The 21040-nt window shown below is 41.8% G+C and overlaps 1 protein-coding gene across 3 annotated transcripts in view; it reads right to left on the minus strand.

The window, feature by feature from the left end:
• Positions 1–2647: 2647 nt before the first annotated feature.
• Positions 2648–21040, minus strand: part of pdxdc1 (pyridoxal-dependent decarboxylase domain containing 1) — a 32911-nt gene continuing 14518 nt past the window's right edge. For 2 of the 3 annotated variants that reach the window (XM_071501367.1, XM_071501365.1), the window contains 12 exons: positions 20045–20095; positions 18095–18139; positions 11809–11869; positions 10717–10787; positions 8383–8488; positions 7783–7957; positions 7482–7600; positions 7282–7403; positions 6380–6472; positions 6068–6164; positions 5307–5405; positions 2648–4660 (listed from right to left, as the gene is read on the minus strand). In XM_071501367.1, the coding sequence (XP_071357468.1) occupies positions 4374–4660; positions 5307–5405; positions 6068–6164; positions 6380–6472; positions 7282–7403; positions 7482–7600; positions 7783–7957; positions 8383–8488; positions 10717–10787; positions 11809–11869; positions 18095–18139; positions 20045–20095 (1326 nt within the window). In that variant the 3' untranslated portion in view covers positions 2648–4373. The remainder of the gene's footprint in view (positions 4661–5306; positions 5406–6067; positions 6165–6379; positions 6473–7281; positions 7404–7481; positions 7601–7782; positions 7958–8382; positions 8489–10716; positions 10788–11808; positions 11870–18094; positions 18140–20044; positions 20096–21040) is intronic. The other variant, XM_071501366.1, reaches the window with a different exon arrangement.

Below are 21040 nucleotides of genomic sequence, written 5' to 3' on the forward strand. Positions count from 1 at the left end.
CTGAACAATAAGCAAAAAAAAAAAAGTATTGCTAATATTTTGGCAGATATTTCATATGAGTCACAAATTCAGCTGGAATGGTCATTTTTGATTGTGTTGTGTGTTGTTTGTTGTTCACTTATGTGTGGAGAGTATGACTTGCAGGCTGGAGTGTCTCTGTAGCACCACAGTGCTTCATTTATCGTCTATTGTTGTTACACATTTTACCTTTATCAAAAAAACTGCAGCTCATGCACAATCACACAGACTCACATGGTGAAAACAATTCCAGCTATCGCAGCTGGTCATCACCTGTTTACCACTCTAATATGGCACTTGGAAATATTCAAAGGGTGATCCAGGACAGGAAGTACTTTGACTGATGTATGGCAGGATGTTTTTGGCAAAGAAAAGAAATATTCCACATAAAGTGAATACAGTCAGGTCCATAAATATTGGGACATCGACACAATTCTAAGCTTTTTGGCTCTAAACACCACCACAATGGATTTGAAATGAAACGAACAAGATGTGCTTTAACTGCAGACTTTCAACTTTAATTTGAAGGTATTTACATCCAAATCAGGTGAACGATGTAGGAATTACAACAGTTTGTATATCTACCTCCCACTTTTTAAGGAACCAAAAGTAATGGGACAAATTAACAATCATAAATCAAACTTTCCCTTTTTAATAATTGGTTGCAAATCCTTTGCAGTCAATTACAGCCTGAAGTCTGGAACGCATAGACATCACCAGACGCTGGGTTTCATCCCTGGTGATGCTCTGCCAGGCCTCTACTGCAACTGTCTTCAGTTCCTACTTGTTCTTGGGGCATTTTCCCTTCAGTTTTGTCTTCAGCAAGTGAAATGCATGCTCAATCAGATTCAGGTCAGGTGATTGACTTGGCCATTGCATAACATTCCGCTTCTTTGCCTTAAAAAACTCTTTGGTTGCTTTCGCAGTATGCTTTGGGTCATTGTCCATCTACACTGTGAAGCACCATCCAATGAGTTCTGAAGCATTTGGCTGAATATGAGCAGATAATATTGCCCAAAACACTCCAGAATTCATCCTGCTGCTTTTTTCAGCAGTCACATCATCAATAAATACAGGGGAACCAGTTCCATTGGCCGCCATACATGCCCACGCCATGACACTACCACAACCATGCTTCACTGATGAGGTGGTATGTTTTGCATCATGAGCGGTTCCTTTCCTTCTCCATACTCTTCTCTTCCCATCACTCTGGTACGAGTTGATCTTTGTTTCCACTGTCCATAGGATGTTGTTCCAGAACTGTAAAGACTTTTTAAGATGTTGTTTGGCAAACTCTAATCTGGCCTTCCTGTTTTTGAGGCTCACCAGTGGTTTACATCTTGCGGTGAACCCTCTGTATTCACTCTGGTGAAGTCTTCTCTTGATTGTTGACTTTGACAAACATACACCTACCCCCTGGAGAGTGTTCTTGATCTGGCCAACTGTTGTGAAGAAGGTTTTCTTCACCAGGGAAAGAATTCTTCAGTCATCCACCACAGTTGTTTTCCGTGGTCTTCCGGGTCTTTTGGTGTTGCTGAGCTCACCGGTGCGTTCTTTCTTTTTAAGAATGTTCCAAACAGTTGATTTGGCCACACCTAATGTTTTTGCTATCTCTCTGATGGGTTTGTTTAGATTTTTCAGCCTAATGATGGCTTGCTTCACTGATAGTGACAGCTCTTTGGATCTCATATTGAGAGTTGACAGCAACAGATTCCAAATGCAAATAGCACACTTGAAATGAACTCTAGACCTTTTATCTGCTCCTTGTAAATGGGATAATGAGGGAATAACACACACCTGGCCATGGAACAGCTTAGAAGCCAATTGTCCCATTACTTTTGGTTCCTTAAAAAGTGGGAGGTAGATATACAAACTGTTGTAATTCCTACATCGTTCACCTGATTTGGATGTAAATACCTTCAAATTAAAGCTGAAAGTCTGCAGTTAAAGCACATCTTGTTCGTTTCATTTCAAATCCATTGTGGTGGTGTTTAGAGCCAAAAAGCTTAGAATTGTGTTGATGTCCCAATATTTATGGACCTGACTGTACATGACAAGCCCCGACCCTCTGTGGCAGAAGGCCACTTTTTGCTCAAGTTGCATTACTGAATAAAATAATAATATATTTACATAATAATTAAAAAACTAGCATACCTCTGACCCCAGCTGTTGTGTAATTGTAAAGGGAATAAAGCTGTGGATAGAGCTAATGTTGTACGACAGAGTGTTGGGGCCACTGTTATAAAAGAAGTCTGAGAGTTTCAGAATGGTCTTACGATTTTGACAAAAACTCATAATTTCAAGAAAAAAGTCGCAACGTTATGACTCATAATTTTAGGAGAAGAGGTTGTGATATTATGAGATCAATGTTGTATTTTTCCAATAAAAACTTTGATTTTGATAATAAGTTTGTAATGTTCTGAGATATATATGTTGAAGTAAACAGAACAGCAGTGCACTGATATTTACAAAATGGGGAACGTGGAGGATCTGAAGGTTTTAGGTTTCAGCTCTTAGCACCTTATTACATAGTTTATACTGTAGCTACACTCTGTCAGACTGAGCTCAGGATGACACCAGCAGAACATGAAAGTGTGTAATGTATGTAATGACACACACGTCATGCGACTTTCATTCCATGTCAGTGCACAGAGAGCAGATCTGTATATTATTGTATGACTGCAGTCAAAGCGCAGGAGAAATAGTAACTGTACATGTGAACAGTCTACAGGCAGCAATGATACAATAACAGAACAATTTGTTTTTCCTTCAATCTACAGCCTGTCTCAAATTTTCTTCATAATACGGCCTTTTCTTGTAAAGTTATGACTTCATGTGTTTTTTTCTTATAAAAAATTGTGTTTTGTAAAAATTATTGTAAAATTACAGTTGCATATCGTTATTTCGACTTTTTCACATCAAATTACAATTTTATCATGTAGATCAGGTTTTTGTAAAATTACAATTTACTCTTGTAGTTTCTTTACTTTCCTCATGAATTTACAACTCTATCTCTAATAAGCTCAGCTTTTTCTGTACAATAACAACTTCATCTTGTAATAACGGTTTTGTAAAATACCAGCTTTATTTTTAGAATAATAAAGCTGCTATTGCTGGTAAAACAATGTTTTGGGTTTTTTTCATAAAGTTACAACTTTATTTCTGATGTTTCTATTGGAAACCTGTGGCTTTATTCTTATTATTTTGTGATTTTAATTCTTAAGTTGTGACTTCATCTTTGTAATGTTCCCACTTCTCCAAATATTTGGACTTTATTTTGTTATTAAAGATTTCCTTTTCCTGCAGCAGTGACTCTAATAATCCATCATGCTGTTTGGGGCAGTGCTCTCATGAAGGGAGTGTTTGAAGCTTGGAAGCAGGTGACTGCTGTTAGTAGGAGCCATTTTAAATTAAATACGACTCCTCCTCTACAGATTTATTTGATCAAAAATTATTATAGTTTGTAATTGGGCAAGTTAGATACATATTTGCATGTAGACTATTTACAGTGAGGAATCTAAACATTTTAATTGCAGCAACACTCATTGCTTTAATATTGAGCTGCTTTAATATTGAGTGGTCAAGTGAAGTGAGTATTAACTAATCATATTTCTCTTTAAATCTAAAAAAGAAATCTGTGTGCAATATGGCTACTCCTCTGCTCTATAATCCATCAGGACACAAAGTCATCAGCTGACAGATATCAGTGTAAAAATCAAGACAAAGTTGGCCTGAATGTTACTGAACTCTACTCCATCCTATGTTTAAAGGAAAAATCCACCCAAAAACACTTCACTCCATCCTGTTGTCAAGTGGATTCTTGAATACACAGCAAATCAGAGATGACATGAGTCATGTCAGGACACATCCACATATTTTTAGTGTTTGAACATTTTTCAACCTAAAACAGGGTAAAGGCAACAGTCATACAGAGGCAGGTACAGTATACCTGTTTCTTGCCAGACACAAGCCTCAACAGACCATAATGCAATGGACCCATAACTGCTCATTTCACAAACCAAGTTTTATGTGTATCAGTACACCTCTGAATGAAACAACTTGCTCCTGTTCTGTGAGATCTCACTTCTCAGCCACAGGCAGAAGAAACATATATTGAACCACTATCACTAAATAAGTAGAATGCACTGGGTACAATGTAAGTGTATCCATGGGTGGATTTTTCCATTAACATCCTAACTGCCCTGAAACATCAGATGGAGACAGACAGCTCAATCTAGTTCCATCTGTTTTCCTTCAAAACTGTTACATTCACACTGTAATGATCCCTTTTTAAACATCTGTCAGGCTGGTATCATTTAGAGGACAGCTGGAAGACACCTGCACAGAGACTCGTCCTATCTCCCACTCTGCTCCACCTCTTGGCCTTCAGGCTGCCTCTCCTCTGAGGCCTCCTCGGTCTCCACCTGTGTGTGCACCTGCACAGAAGACTTCTGGATTTTCTGTGGTGAGACATCAGTTGAGGTGTGGGGGTCGTCCTCTGGTGCAGGTGGGGTGGCGGGAGGGTGGATGTTACTGCTCACAGGGAAACTCTGCTCCATGGTCATCTCATCAGCTTGTCCGATTGAGCTGGTCTCACTGAAGGAGTCGGAGCTCGCTCCTGAGCGCCGGAATAACCTCTGACCTGTGAGGAACCATGAAGACAGGAAGTGAACACGGGGAGCTTGATGTCATCTCCCATTCATACCCAGATATCCGTGTGTCACTTGTAACAAAGACAGAGACAGAGCTCAGAGAGAGCAAAGAAAAATGTCTATCCACCATAACAATGTTAGCAGGCAGCAACAACAGAGGGAAGGACAGTCATATGTGTGACTGCTGAGGCAAATGTTTCTACACACTGAGGATCTTTAGAATCACATCAAAACACGTTCTGTCCAAAAAAGCTGCTGCAAAGCCTGAAGTGATAATCTCCTGCTACAAAAACAAAATATAAGGGAGACACAAGACAATATAAAGAAAAGACGCTGTTACCATGATCAAAACAGCATGTGTGCTGACAACAGTTTGTCATCAAAAATACTCGTTAAGAAATCAACCTGTTTTACCTCAATGATATGCAAATGTATTCAGAGAGGTGTTCTATCTATCAGAACATCTACTTCATATGAGGTGTCTGGTGTAAGTGTGAAGTTTCTAGTACGTATCATTCTTGAGTTATTATATTCACAAGGATGAGTCTACAGAGTCTCGGAGTCTCTGAATCACATAGACACAGAGACACGGAGTCACAGTATACAGACGTCAGTGACAGACATGGACAGTCCTACCTGGCAGTCTCTTTGAAGAAGCGGTAGGAGTGTCTTGCAGGGATGGTCTGCCTGCCTGGGCCTTGGTGGAGTACATTACCTCTGTGGAGTCCAGGGAACCTGAGTACACACACCATGAACAAGCACATGTATGTTACACACATGCACTGACAAACATTTACATACTGATGTATACCTTTTATAAACAGTGCTATGGTTATAGCCCTGTATGCAGCACCAAATAACAAATGTATGTTTGCTTTAAAAGCTGATATCTTTCACATCATATGCACATTTTAGACATGAACCGAGCACAAGTTGTTTACAGGAACTCTGTTTGCACAATTCCACAACTTGTCCATGAAAACAGAAGTGTATATAATATAAGACAACAAGTGTCCACAGGTGTCATAGAAAAGTAATGAACCTGGCTGGGACACAAAGCACTGAACGACAAGTCTGTCGCAGAAGCATGTTTCTGTATTTGCTTGTGTTGTGTATACTGGTGTTCTCAAATTAATGAAGATGTGTTTTATTTGTGTTTTGTCTATTTGCATGTGTTTTCTTAAGTTGCAGTGTGTTTAGCTCTCAGGGCCACCGTAGACCTCAGCTAATCTGCTACAATCCAAACGTGCAGGTCACAGCATGTTTAGAAAAGAGGAACAGAACAAAAATTTAGCATTAATTAATATTGTTGTCAATAGTGCTTCTTCTATCAGAATTACTAAAAAGAAATTATTCATTTTATTTATAATAATATCATCTGTCCCAACAGACAGTACCTGCAGCCAAGTTAAAGGTCCTTCCCTTTATGGAGCTCTGAACTGGAGAGAACCAGTTTAAAACGGAGCCAACCAGAGGAAGCTGTCTCAGCATCCCCTGTAACACACAGACACACAGGACGTCAAACATTTCACCTTGAATTAGATTTGTATGATTAAATGTAGACCTTCACACAACCACACTCACACACAACCACACTCACAATTTATGATGTAAGACAGAAAACTTGTGTCTGGAACTTGTGTTAGTCTTACTACTCACTCACTCACTCACTCTCTCTCTCACTCTCTCTCTCACTCTCTCTCTCACACCTCTTCCATGAGTTTCTCCTCATTGGCCTTCTGCAGCTGCAGCTCTGCCTCCAGGATGCCTTTCCTCACCACCTCCGTCATGTTTTCCAACAGCTACACAGGTGAGAATCACAACATTTAGAAATGTAATATATAAGACAACATATACATTTCTGGAACAAAAATCATTATATCTGATCTAATTTGCTTCTGCTCTGTATCAATCATTTGTGATGTAGTTAAAGCTAAAATCTGACAGATACTGTTCAGAAGCCTGGAGCTTTCCCACAGTTCTTACAACTTCTTTGTACCTCAGCTCACCTTCACCTAGAGATGAGCGGTGCCCAGAACAGCACTTTCAGCCGGGCAGCCTTGTAGGAAGTGGTCATGTCACATCAATGATACATTTTAGTTGCGTAACAACGCATCAGCAGGAAAGAGACAAACACATGTCCCACACGTTTAATATGGGGACACTTTGTTCAGCAGGAGAGGGTCAAAAGCAATCAAATGGAGCGGTGAAATTCAAGGGAATAACACTTGTGTCACCCGCCCACAGCACTTCTCAGAGTCTCATATCACACACTAATTCATGGTAATGTGGGGGAGTGTTCTGTGTCGGATCTGCTGGATCTCTCACTGCAGGCCACAGCATCTTACATGACTGTGTTAACTGCTATTAAACTGGAGGGAAAGAGAAAACTTTTACAGTCCAATGTTAATAAAAGAGAGTTTCTTCATGTTCCCCTTCATGCTGGTCTTTTCCCTGAGGTACAAGGACACCTTGGTTTCTGATCTTCATCTGTCACTTCACCTTTGACCCTGCACTGACTTTTTCATTATCTAAAGATGGGCTTTAATTACACAATGACTAAAATGTCTAATGACCTTCAGGTATCATATAAAATGAACATAGCAGTTACCCTTCCACTCTCCTCTATGTCCCTCCCCAGGGCAGCTATTGTATCCACAAGCTCTGAAACATCAACGTCCTCAGTCACCATGCCAACAAAGATACCGTCCTGCTCAGTGCCAAACTCAGGACCTGGGAAGAGAGGAGGAGATGGAAATGGTTCAGTAACATACATGCTGTAAGCCCTGTCAGATGTGAAGCAGCACTAACCAGTAGAGAAGATGATGTCAGTGTCAAGCTCTTGTAGTTTCTTCAGCAGCTCAGTGTTAATTTTTTCCAGCTCCTGCTTCCTCCTGCTCTCATCCATCCCTTCAGCCCGCGGCTCGTACCTGAACATCAACACATCAGTCAATGTTTGAATCCTACTGACCACATCAGACCTATGACTTATTCTGCTGTCGAAGCTTTAATGAATAACCACAGAGGAAGTGAGGGATGGACAATCTCTCACTGTGCACATAAGATGATTTACAACAGAACTCTTCACAGCCTCAGGTCTGTCCTGCCTTACCGAACAGCCCCCAGGCCAGGCCAGCTGAGCTCCTCTATGTATGTGAGCAAGGCTGCATGCCGGTGGGTCTCCTCTCTGAAGTCCTGTCGGAGGCACATTGTGGAGCTCATCACGGGCACGAGCTCCATCAGCTTTTCCACCAGGTCCTCAACATCCTGCTGCTGAGTGCCAAGGACTGGGAAGGAAGGAGAAGTCACAGTCATGACTGAGTCCTGCTGACGTTTCAACTCTTGCTGGGAATCTTTAAATTTAGAACTGTCTGTCTGTCCGACCGACCGACCGACCGACCGACCGACCGTCCGTCCGTCCATCCATTCATATGCCTGCCTGCCTGCCTGCGTTGCTAAGGGCCTGACTATATGCAGTGTCCTTTATGAAGTTTTGTGGATGAGCAGTTGTTGAGACCCTAACATTCCCCAACAATAACCCTCACAGAAACCGATGACATCAGTGACATCCTAGACTATTGCTTTGCGAGGCTGCTCCCATCAGGCCACTGATGGGCACATTTTGAACTGGCACTGATCTATGATTAATATGAACAATATTAAAAATACATGAAGACAGAACGTTGTGTTTGTCTGTGTGTGTCTGTGTTACCTGCAGCAGTCAGCAAGGGGCTGAAGCGAACACACGTCCCTTCGTCTTCAAGCTCCACCACATCTAATCCACTGGTGGGAACCAACTGGGCAAGCTGCTCACCCAGCTGCACACAAGGAAATTTTAAAGGATAAAGGATTGTTGGTAAGTGTTGAAAGAACTGATAACAAAACTGCATGTTTTATTTTGTCTGAAAAGGGTCAGTTCTGATTCTGAAGGTATTGATTTTCCAGAGTTCAACCAAAACAGCCAAACTGGCAGCAAAGGTGCCAAACAATAAATAAATTCATATCCCGATCTTTAATCAGCTGACATGAAACTAGCTGTGAGTGCTTACAACCATGCCCTTGACTTAATGACTTAATCAAACACTGTGTGGACCCTCTGTAAGTCATTCCTTCTACATTTCACATTGTTACTATAGTGGCAGGAAAAAGTAAGCGAACTCTTTGGGACAACCTGTTTTGTTTTTTTTGTCATAAAATGAGATTTGATTTTCATCCAAGTCACAAATATAGACAAACACAGTGTCCCTTAGCTAATATCACACAGACAATTATAATCTTTGTGTCTTTATTGAACACAGCCATTAAACCTCGTGGAAACAGTCGGTGAACCTTGGATTTCATAACTGGTTGAACCTCCTTTGGCTCTAATAACCTGAAACCTGCTCATCAGAGCTGCTGAGCGTCTTTGTGAGCTCAGTCCACAGGATCTCTACTGGATCCAGGTCTGGGCTCTGACTGGACCGCTCCAGAAGGTGGATTTACACTGATGTTTAGGGTCATTGTTCTGCTGCATCAGCAGCTTCTCCTGAGCTTCAGCAGGTGAACAGACACCCTGACAAAATCCCTGTACACCAACACCTGCACCTCCAGCCATCAGTCTGTCAAGCTCCTGAAGTTTGCAGACGACACCACTCTCATTGGACTCATCTCTGATGGTGATGAGTCTGCCTACAGGTGGGAGACTGACCGTCTGGTGACCTGGTGCAGGCAGAACAACCTAGAGCTAAACGCTCTGAAGACAGTGGAAATGATAGTGGACTTCAGGAAGAGCCCAGCCCCACCCACCCCCATCTCCCTGTGTGACTCCCCCGTGGCTACCGTGGAGCATTTTCGCTTCTTGGGAACCACCATCACACAGGATCTCAAATGGGAGCTAAACATCAGCTCCCTCATCAAAAAAGCTCAGCAGGGGATGTATTTCCTGAGGCAATTGAAGAAGTTCAACCTGCCAAGGACTATGATGGTGAACTTCTACACCTCCATCATTGAGTCCATCCTCACCTCCTCCATCACCATCTGGTACGCTGCTGCCACGGAGAGGGACAATAACAGACTGCAGCGTATCATCCACTCTGCTGAGAAGGTGATTGGCTGCAATCTTCCGTCCCTCCAGGACCTGTACACCTCAAGGACTCTGAGGCGTGCAGGGAAGATTGTAGCTGACTCCTCCCACCCTGGACACAAACTCTTTGTGACACTCCCCTCTGGCAGGAGGCTGCGGTCCTTCAGGACCAAAACCTCTCGCCACAAAAATAGCTTCTTCCCATCTGCTATTAGCCTTATCAACAAGGCTAGAGAGCCCCACTGTTGCTGATCAATTGCACCAATCACCAGAAAAAATTCCTTGTATGTGAAAACATACTTGGCAATAAAACTGATTCTGATTCTGATTCTGATTCTGATTCTGATTCTGACATGATCCTGAAGAGACGTTGATAAACCATGATGTGGAGCTGTCCAGGTCCAGATCCCGATGCTCCCCCCACCTGCTCCGCTTGTGGGAGGAGGTTTTCAGGTTGGTCTTTAGAGACCTGTTACATCACAGATAGATTTGCATGTTCTTCACACAGTCCACCTCAGTCTCGCCAGACCATCAGACATGTTCCAGTAGTGTTGTGGAGAGTCGGACTGCAGCTTCATCTCTGGTGTCCATGGCAACAGGACTCCATCCTCCATGACGTGTGTGGTGAACTCATCAACAGAGATGTGAACCAGCTCCTTCAGCTGTGACTCTCATCATCACTGTTGAGCTGTTGGAGTCTCTCAACTGGACTTAGTCCTCTTCTAGACCTGAACCATCTCCATCTATAGACAGCCTGTCTGACTGTGGACTGATGAAGATCTACACTTATCATCATCAACTCTTCTTCATCCTTAGTCTCTGAGATCTTTGTTGTGAGGCCTGGTTCACATCAGCTGATGTTTCTCTAATGTTTAAGTCAAAGTGTCTCTGAACCACTGAATATAAAATATTAATTCATGTAGCATTATCTAGATTAAGCACACAAAATACAGGTTTACAATACAAGGGAAAAAAAACACTCACCCATCTGTTAAAGGCATCCAGGACCTCTTTCTCTCCGGTACAGTATCCCTCCACTGAGCCCCCACTGGATGCTAAAACACAGCACAAAGGGAAATAAAGCAAAATATGATATTATTAAATTGGTATTAATCAATAATTATCCCTTATCATTTAAAACTTTTTTGGGGGATACATTTTTTTTGACATTTATGAAAAGTGTAACAAAGTAAAATAAGCTCAAAAGGTCAACTTACTAGCTGTTCGGGGCTTTCAAGTGCATCTCATGGTCTTCTTCAGCTAAAGACCAGAGTGCACAGGAAACCCACTCACACAAACCTATGACTTTAACAACCACTTACAACATAAAAGATCAGTGAGGACCCTCCTACACTGAGCACATCTTATCACTGAGCAGGGAGATAGAGAGAGGGAGGAGCAGAGGGTCCAAGGGCCACACCAGACCACAGGTACAAGGAGCAGATGCTGACAAATCCACCCTGACTCAGAAACCACCAGAAACCTCCCAGAGGGACTGCCTTAGATGGCTGCACTGTCAGAACATCTGACTAGTGTCTGTAAGTCACACCAAACCTTTCATCATCTTAACATCTCTTCTGATCCACCCTAAAGACAGAACCCCCACTGAGAGGAGTATGACATCATCATGACATCACCGCACATGAATGCTGTAGACCCTGTGAAGCAGCGAGAACCCTGGACAAGAGACTGAATGAACAACATCAGCTGTCTGTAAACACCAGTCCAAAACCAAAGGTCAAAGGTCGACCAGACAGAGGTTACCATCCCCCTCCATATACAACCACCCGTTATCACATGACCAAAGTTTTGTACTTAGCACATGTGCTGACAAGTACAAGGCACTGATGAAGAACAGGAGATTTGGTTGAAAGCACCAAAAACTAGTTAGAGGACTTTTGAGCTCTGAATGTATTACTAAACAAAGTATTTAAACACAATTCAAATAACACAAAACTAAGGTTAGTTCCCCACAGAGGTCTCATCCTGTGATGCATTACTGCGCCAACATGTCTCTAACTAAAACAAAGTCCTGTCCCCATCATGTCTGTCAGGACCAGAGAGTGAGACCCTCACCAGCACTCATTTCCTGGGAAAACTTGAACAGCACCACAGGAGAGTTGAGTTCATCCTCCACCTGTTGGACACACAAAGACACCAATCAGGCTCCCTGTACATTCATTATTATTACATCTTATTATTAAAACTATGACATGCAAAACAATCATCATACGTTGAAAAGGTGCAATGTTCGTAAGAGTTTGCTCTGTGTGCATGCCTACTGAAGCCACTATATGTTATGTCTATGGTCATTGTAGGTATATGTCACATACAGATTTAGTTTGAGTTGTCAAAATGCTCTGTATGGACGTGGTGGTGGCCGGGTCCTCTCAGTGGTATGGAACAGCCCAAACCAAAACTACAGCTCCAGTTTAGAAGACTTAGTGGACAGACCCTGAGCTGACACGATTTAAATAAAATCAAAACTCAATAAAGCGATCAATCAATGCTATTGGGCACTTCAATTACTCCATTATCACTCTAAAATATTTCAAAAGAAAGTCTATGAACCATGCAACAATATTTTTGATGCAGGCAGCACCTGGACTGGGTTTTTGAGTAGATCACCCAGGGATGTTGTCTCCTGTTTAGCATTATCTTATCAAACTTAGCTATATTTATTATAAGTTACAATCTGTAACTTTTCCACATTAATATCTCTAAAATAAATAGACCTATGTTCTATATGTTTTTGAGTTGTGTTCTTACATTATCCATCTATTCTCAAACCAGAGAAATTTGTGACACTCCATTTCATTGGTCACCTGTCAATGACATCATATCCTCTATGCGCATGTGTCAGTGTGGTTTTCTGCCAGAAGCTCAAAATTGACTTTTCATCCAGTTTTAAGCAACATTTTTAAAACCACTCATGGACGTATTTAACTATATATTTTAACTTGACAATATGAGTTAAACAAGCTGAGCGCTCCTTAGCAGCAGCTTGGCTTGAAGCCCCTCCTAGATATCTTGTGTTCGCCACCAAGTGTCAGAAAACCAAAGATTTTTAATGTGAAACTGCTTTATTATGTGTTGCTGCCAGTTTTAATCCCCTGGTCCATGTGTTATGGAGAGGAGGAGATGTCTGTGGATAACCCCAGTACTGTTAGGTGAAGGAACCCTTCTAAGAGAAACTGGCTGTCATGATGCCATGCAACTCCATGACATCACCAGACGGCACCTTTTGTTATTGTTTTGATTGAGAGACCCCTAGTGGCAGAAGTTACACACTAACTGTTTAACCAGAATCAGAGCCATCAAACAACTGATCTCACTGAAGTTACGTGTGATACAACACTAAGACAGGAAAAAAAACCCAGAGTGAAGCCAATCATTGATGACATCCAGGTGAGAGGTTAAGGCAAGCATCATGCCTGGGTGGGGCTGAAATGAGGGCTAGTGTTTCTGAGGTGTTGATGTGAGGGTCATGAATAATTCACGTGCATGTGTGGTGTTGTCTGTTTGTCAAATGGTTATTTCATCCTGACCTGGTCTCAAGGCCTCAGTATGCCTCAAACGAAGGGCTCGAAACCCCCCCCCTTCATGGAGACTGACCAGCTGTGTGACGGTTTAAAAGTAGACTGGGGTTTGAACTTCTTTCTCAGGCTCTTTTTCATTCTTAACAAAACTGCTTCTGTGACATACAAGTGAGTGTAACACCATGAATGCCTCTGAGGACACTCAGCATCCCTATCTGTATGATTCATCACATCTTGCCCCTCTCTATTAGCCCTACCTATGAGTGTGGGGATGTTTACCTTTGGACACAATCACAGTTTGTTTGAAGCACACTAAGACCTTAAGTGTTTCAGTGTCTAATGTAGGCACAGGGATGAGCTCAGATGATCTCTTCTCAAGGAATTTCTCCCCTCAGTGGTCGGCCCCACAGACCAGCAGAGATCAGTGGGGTAAGGTTGATTTATAACTGGAATCAAAATTATATAACCACTGAAGGAACCCAGCACAAGATGAAGTCTCACACGGGAACCAGGAGTTAACAACATGCTGAGCTAAAACAGACAATTCAAGGTTCAACAAATCCACATCAGAAGCCTAAACATACAACTATTGATGTTCTCAACCAAGCAGGAAGAAAAAACAGCGACGCAGACAAAGAAGAATTAAGTGAAACAAAACAGAAAACAAAATATCACCTGCCAAGATGTCTCTACTTGTGCATCATGTCTGAGGAATCTGAGGAAATGTTCAGCTTAACCTACCATGTTAGAAACTATAATAAAAAAGGTAAGATTCAAGACCGTACTCAATACTGGTAAATATCAAAAAGTCATTATCTTCTAAATGCTACACACCTGGTCTCTTGGATACCAAAGATATACACGCAACAGGACAGACTGTAACAAACAAAACACAACCCACAGTACAACCTAGACAACAGAGAATGAGTGACAATGACTCGTTATTGCTGCTTTTACTTTCATTAGAAGTCAAGAGGATCCCAGTATGAGTTGCTCTGGAGTCAGCTTTGATTAGCAGCATCGGCCTTCATGTTGAGAGGAGTCAGTTGACATCTTTGAGGCATCTCATTAGGATGCCTACCAGCCCCCTCCCTGTGGATGTATTCCAGGCACCTCCAGGTGGGAGGAAGCCTTTGAACCAAAACATGGAGTACATGCAGTATATCTAAATGCCAGGGAATGTCTCCTTGAGCTGGAGGACGTGGCTGAAGAAAGAGATGTGTAGATGCTTTTCGATGCTGGAGAAGCATCATTTTAAAAATACATTTTAATAAGAGCTGCTCTTGGGCTGTACTGAGGTGCTGCTGTGCTTTGAGCCACATGATAACGTCAGCATGCTAACATGCTCACACTGACACTGTTAATCTGCCCATGTTTACCATAGTCATCATCAAAGCTTCAGCGTGTTAACATTTGAACATATGATTATAAACTGAAGATATTTGGTCATAAACCAATGCAGGAAACATCAAAATGATGACCTGAGGACCTGCACCAGAAACTAGAATTACCACCTCATGGTTGTCTGTCTCCACCAACCAGTCACGTTGCAGTTTACAGGCCTTTCCAGACTCATATAATATATGTAGTGAAGACTGGAGGAATCTAATCAAAGGTTTTAAGATTCCACTGAATCATTTCCCCATGAGAAACATGCTGTCTTCACTCAGAGGCAATTTTTACAGAGGAGCACAGAGGACTGATAGAGAGCGCAATCTATCCCAAGATTCATTGCACACCACACATTCATCCATCCATTATCTATACCGCTTATCCGTACAGAGTCGCAGGGGGGCTGAAGCCAATCCCAGCTGACACTGGGCGAGGACAGGGTACACCCTGGACACAACGCCAGTCTATCACAGGGCTGACACATGAAGACAAACAACCAGTCATACTCACATTCACACCTAAGGGCAATTTAGAGATACCAATTAACCTAATGTGCATGTCTTTGGACTGTGGGAGGAAGCCGGAGAACCCGGAGGGAACCCACGCAGACACAGGGAGAACATGCAAACTCCACAGGGTCCGGGTTCGAACTCAGAACCTTCTTGCTATGAGATGAGAACAAAGGGAACTCTGCAAATAAAACAGTGGCTGGATGTAAAGCATCACTGATAACAGTGAGACAGAACAATGTGATCCAGGAAGTCTAATTGGAGCTGGATTGAAATGAATTACAGGGCTGCATTTTTTCATGCAGGGCTACTGTCAGTCTGAACCATGAGTAGTAGGACAATGAAGGATCCTCACCACCATCAGCAGTCGACTAGTCCTGCTTCTACACTCAGGCAAACACCTTCGTAGTCACAAGTCCAACACAGGGACACTCAAACACATCATAACACATCTTTGTCCAGCACATTGTCCACTGCCCTGCACATGTGTATATTTGCACCCAGGCTTGCCCTTAATCGTATTGCACAGAATAACATTTTATTTTTTATGTACTAACAACTGGGTTTCCAAAAAGGTTGGGACACAGTGCAAAATGTAAATAAAAACAGAATGCAATGATGTGCAAATCATGCAAACCCATATTTTACTGAAAACAGAACAAAGACAACATATCTAATGTTGAAAATAACTGTTTTATGAAAAATATCTGCTCAATTTGAATTTGATGGCAGCAACACGTTTCAAAAAAGTTGTGACAGGGTCATGTTTACAGGGTCATCACCTCTTCTTTTAACAACACTCTGTAAACGTTCAGGAACTGAGAAGATCAGTTGCTGGAGTTTTGAGAGTGAAATGTCCCATTCTTGCCTGATATAGATTTTTTAACTCCTCAACAGTTCAGGGTCTCCTTTGTTATATTATTTGTTTCATGATACTCCAGATGTTTTCAATGGGTGACAGGTCTGGACTGCAGACAGGCCAGTTTAGTGTCCGGATTCTTCTACTATGGAGCCATGCTGCTGTAATACTCTCAGAATGTGGTTTGGTGTTTGTCTTGCTGAAATTTGCAAGGCCTTCTCTGAAAAAGACGTTGTCTGGATGGCAGCATATGTTGCTCCAAAACCTGTATATACTGTTACATTAATGGAGCCTTCCCAGATGTTCAAGCTACCCAAGCCACGAGCACTAATGCCCCCCCCACACCATCATAGATGCTGGCTTTTGAACTGTGCACTGATAACAAGCTGGATGGTCCCTCTCCTCTGTAGCCCGGAGGACACAGCGTCCATGATTTCCAAAAAGAATGTGAGATTTTGTTTGGTCAGACCACAGGACAGTTTTCCACTTCACCTCAGACCATCTTAAATGAGTTCAGGCCCAGAGAAGCCATCCAATACTGGTTTTCAGCCTTGTCCCTTTCACACAGGGATTTCTCTGGATTCTCTGAATCTTTTAATGATATTATGAACCATAGAGGTAGAAATTCATAAATTCTTTGCAGTTTTACATTGAGGAACATTATTCTTAAACTCCTGCACTGTTTGCCCACTCAGTCTTTCACAGAGTGGTGAACCTCTCCCCATCTTCACTGCACAGAGAATCTGCTTCTCTGCCTCTTTTTATACGCTGTTGTCTACTGACCTGTTGCATATTAACCTCATTAGTTGTGAGATATTTTACCAGGTGTTTTTTTTTTTTTTTTTTTTTTTTTTTTTTACAGAACTTCTACTTCTACAAAACTTTTCCAGTCTTTTGTCCAGTCCTGTCCAAACTTTTTTGAAACGTGTTGCTGGTATCAATTTCAAATTGAACATATATTTTTCATAAAACAATAACATCTCTCAGTTTCAACTTTTGATATGTTGTCTTTGTTCTATTTTCAATTAAATATGGGTTTACATGATTTACACATCATCACATTCTATTTTTATTTAGATTTTAAATAGTGTCCCAACTTTTTCGGAAACAGGATTGTACATTTAACTAATTAACTTTAATTTTGTATTCTTTATAATAATTTTTCACATGACTTAGCAAATGAGAAACGGTCCACTACCAACATTTGAAAATAAAGAACCTCAAAAATTACCATTGCAAATAACTAAAGTTCTCAGGCTGTGAGAGGACAGAACGTGATGTTTGGTTTCTATCAAGGCAGAGTTTACTGGACTGTGGATGTTGGTAATAATTTCTGAATACAGGAATTTTTCAAATAAATCTAAGTGCCATCAGTGGTCTAATGACATCTACACATTTGTATTTTAAATAAAGGATGTAATGAGATGCAACAGCACGTGACACATTATTCATGACCCTTGTATTTCTTCAAAAGTTAACAAAACATCAAGTGTGGAGATGCATTCCCTGAAGTACCTCAAAGAACATGCCTGAGTGGTCCACATCCTAAACAATTAGGAAGAAGTGAACAGTCCATCAGCCAATGGAGACCCAAAAACTGCTAAGCTGATGTGGGTGAAGGAAAATGGTCAGGAATGACAGGAAGAAAGGAAAGGGAGAGAGGGGAGGACAGGGGGGTGGGGGAGACAGGCAGAGGCTTGGTCCCACCTACAATAGAGAGCATGAGAGAGCCCAGAACGTCCCGCAGTGAAGCCCCGGAGATAGGCGGGATCGGCGACACCACGCCCTGGAACCAAGGCAACCCAAACTGACTATAACTAACACACAGACAAGTAGTCACACACACACACACACACACACATCTTACCAACACAGCGGCACTGTGATTGATTGTTCACTGCATCTTGCTTACAGTAGTTTTAATGTATAATACTACTAATCTAAACGCTCAATTTACATCTGAGCGACTGATAGATAGTGTTTGCCTTTAGTGGATGTCAGTGAACAAGCTTCAAGTCTGTACCCCTCAGAATGTTTCAGTATCAACACAACCCTGATGTTACCATGGTCAAAGCCTCGACGAGAGAGATCTCTGTCTCAAGCACATCCTACAAACACAAATGGGTTTTGTCTTTGAACTCTGGAGTCATTTCATGTTCTAAGTTCACACATAAAGAGGTTCTGATCCTTTGTGCTCCTGTGGACTCTCACCAAACATAACTTGACACTGAAGCTGTCCATTATGAAAATAATGCAACTAATTAATCAATTTTTCTGTCAACATGTGTGCTTGAATTCTGCATGTGAGTGGTGAAAATATGATATAATAAATGTACCAAAGTCTGATCAGTTCCTGTGTATAAAAGCGTAGTGACAAGACGGACAAGAAGGGGAGGTCATTAAATATAGAGAGACACATTGTTGATTTTGGACTGTGTGAGATTTGTTGACAATAACAGAATACAGAATATCACCAGCCTTGTTCTGTATTTTGACTCAGTACACATACACCACCCTGCTGCCCTAGTGCTCACTACCGCGTCAAGTATGAATTAATCTGCTGCTGAAAATAGTCCCTAACAAGTGCTCTACTTCCTCCTCTATCAGTGACCAAATTACTGAGCCTTTTTTAAAACTTGACATTTTTTAAGATTTACATCCCCAGGCAGAACCAGTGGGACTGAGAGACACAGACAGGGTGGTGAAGTCTGGAGGTACTGAGAGACAAACACACTGATGGTTTTAATCTCTTCATGGCAATAACACATGGAATAATACCAGATTTACTGAAGTGACCACTGTGACTTCTCTGTGTGTGAAGAGCCCATGGATAGATACACTGACACTTTCTCTAATATTACACTGACATCGTATGAACAAAAAATAAACTCACTGTTTAGAGGCTACAATAGAACATTAATGTATGACATGATACACTTATCTAACCTACCCTCATTGATATAAAGAGGACAGATACACTCATAGAAACACTTGTCTGTAGAGCCCAATACAGTTCAACAGCAGCACAAACTACATCCTCCAAAATAAGATGACCATGAAGCTCGATCAACACATCTCTAAAACTGGAGGGTTTAATGTAGAGCTGCTGTAATAGACTGAATTAGTTTCAGCTAGATGTTCCTAATAAACTGTCAACTCAGTGTATGTTTCTGTGTCAGTATTGTATTTTGTGACCATCTTCAACCTTAACTGAGTTTTAGTTCATCAGATCATGTATTAATGTTCTGTTGTAGTCACTAAATTGTGATTTGTAGTTTTTTTTTCATAGGGCCCTCCATCCATTTTCTTCCACTTATCCTAGGTCAGGTGGCGGTGGCAGCAGGGCAAGCAAAGTTGTCCAGATGTCCTTCTTCCCAGCAATGTTTTCCAGCTCCTCCTGGCATTCTCAGGCCAGATTAGATATATAATCTTGCCAGCGAGTTCTGGAGGCACCCAGAAGGCATCCTAACCAGCTGCCCAAACCACCTCAACCAGCTCCTTTCAATGTGAAGGAGCAGCAGCTCTATTTAGAGCTTCCTCTGGATGTCCAAGGCTGAGCCCAGACACCCTGCAGAGAAAACTCATTACAGCCGTTCGAAAACTGACTGGTAAATCGAGAGCTTATAGCTATAACGTCGAGAGTGAATGTCAGTGTCTGTATCCTGTCCATAGGCTCTCCACACCAGGATCGACACACCCAGCACATGAGACCACTTCCCCCAGTTTACCACCATGATGCTAGAGCACAAAGTCATAACAACATAATTTTTAGCAGTTCTTATATTTATAGTTTATATAATTATAGTAAGTTATTTCATAATATTTTGTTGCAGATCTAAAAACAGCACAAGACATGATGACAGATTTTCCAATAGTTTGTGGTGAGTTATGTAAGACTAAGTTCACTCACAGTGAAGAATCCTTGACCTAGTTCTCCTAAAACATGTGAAGCCTGAGCCTGTTCACCTTTTGTTATGGTGGACAATGTGTTATCATCATGGCAGATCACCTACCGATGTTTTGACGGAGGCCAGAGATTTTAGTTTCTGCAGGAGTTGCTGGCCCTGGAGGGGAGAGAGATAAAGGTAAAGTGATGCACAAAGGTTCATTTCTGAGAACAGTTTTAGTTGAAAATGTTTAACTAGTGCAGCTTGTTGGGAAATGTGCTTGTTTGGTTTCTTTCTGACAAAGACATGAGAAGACTGTTAACATCTCCTGTGTGTGTATGGACTGAAGTGAGGATGAGGTTAGCCTATCTTAGCATAAAGACTGGGGGCAGGACTGGCCCAGCTAATGAACACTGACTGACACACAGTATGTAAACAAAGAGAAACATAAAATGACAGTTTATGGTTTGTTGTTGGTTGTAGTTTATCCATCCAGTGCTTCTGTGCAGTGTCTCTGGCTGTAGCACAGGTCGGTGGGTGAGCTCAGGTTTTTGTATCAGTCTCTGTATAGGCACAATGGTACCAAACTTAGAAATCTCCCCATCCGTCCACAGCGACTGCGCCAAGTGTCAACCCACCGCGTCGTCACCCACTGGTTTGTGAGCTGCTGTTTTGAAGCCTCCAGGTTGTAATTTGTCCGTCGCCATCTTGGTTTTTTGAAACCAGAGGAAACCATATTTGGAGGAGAGGGTGGAGCTGAGGAGGAGTGAGGGGTGGATCTGACCTGCTCTGTACTCTATCCTGATTGTCAGGCAGGTTGCAGTGTGTGGTACAGTCTGTCAATCACACTGTAGCCCCACCCTAATGCATACCTGCTTTATGGTCTATTTTCCTCTAAATGGATTGTAATTTAAAAACTGAACATCATGTTGTATTGAAGAAGACTTGAAACTATAGACTGAGACCATCAACTCATTAGGAAAACATTAACTGAAGTAATAAATCAAGTGAGAAGTAGAGACATTTTCACATAGACTTCAATACAGTCAGACTTCTTTTTACAACCAGTGGAGTCGCCCCCTGATGGTCATTAGACAGAATGCAGCTTTAAGGTTCTTCAGC

Source organism: Trachinotus anak, unplaced genomic scaffold, assembly GCF_046630095.1.
Source record: "Trachinotus anak isolate AG129_WGS33_773 ecotype Australia unplaced genomic scaffold, CSIRO_AGI_Tana_v1 ptg000017l, whole genome shotgun sequence".
Taxonomy (NCBI): domain Eukaryota; kingdom Metazoa; phylum Chordata; class Actinopteri; order Carangiformes; family Carangidae; genus Trachinotus; species Trachinotus anak.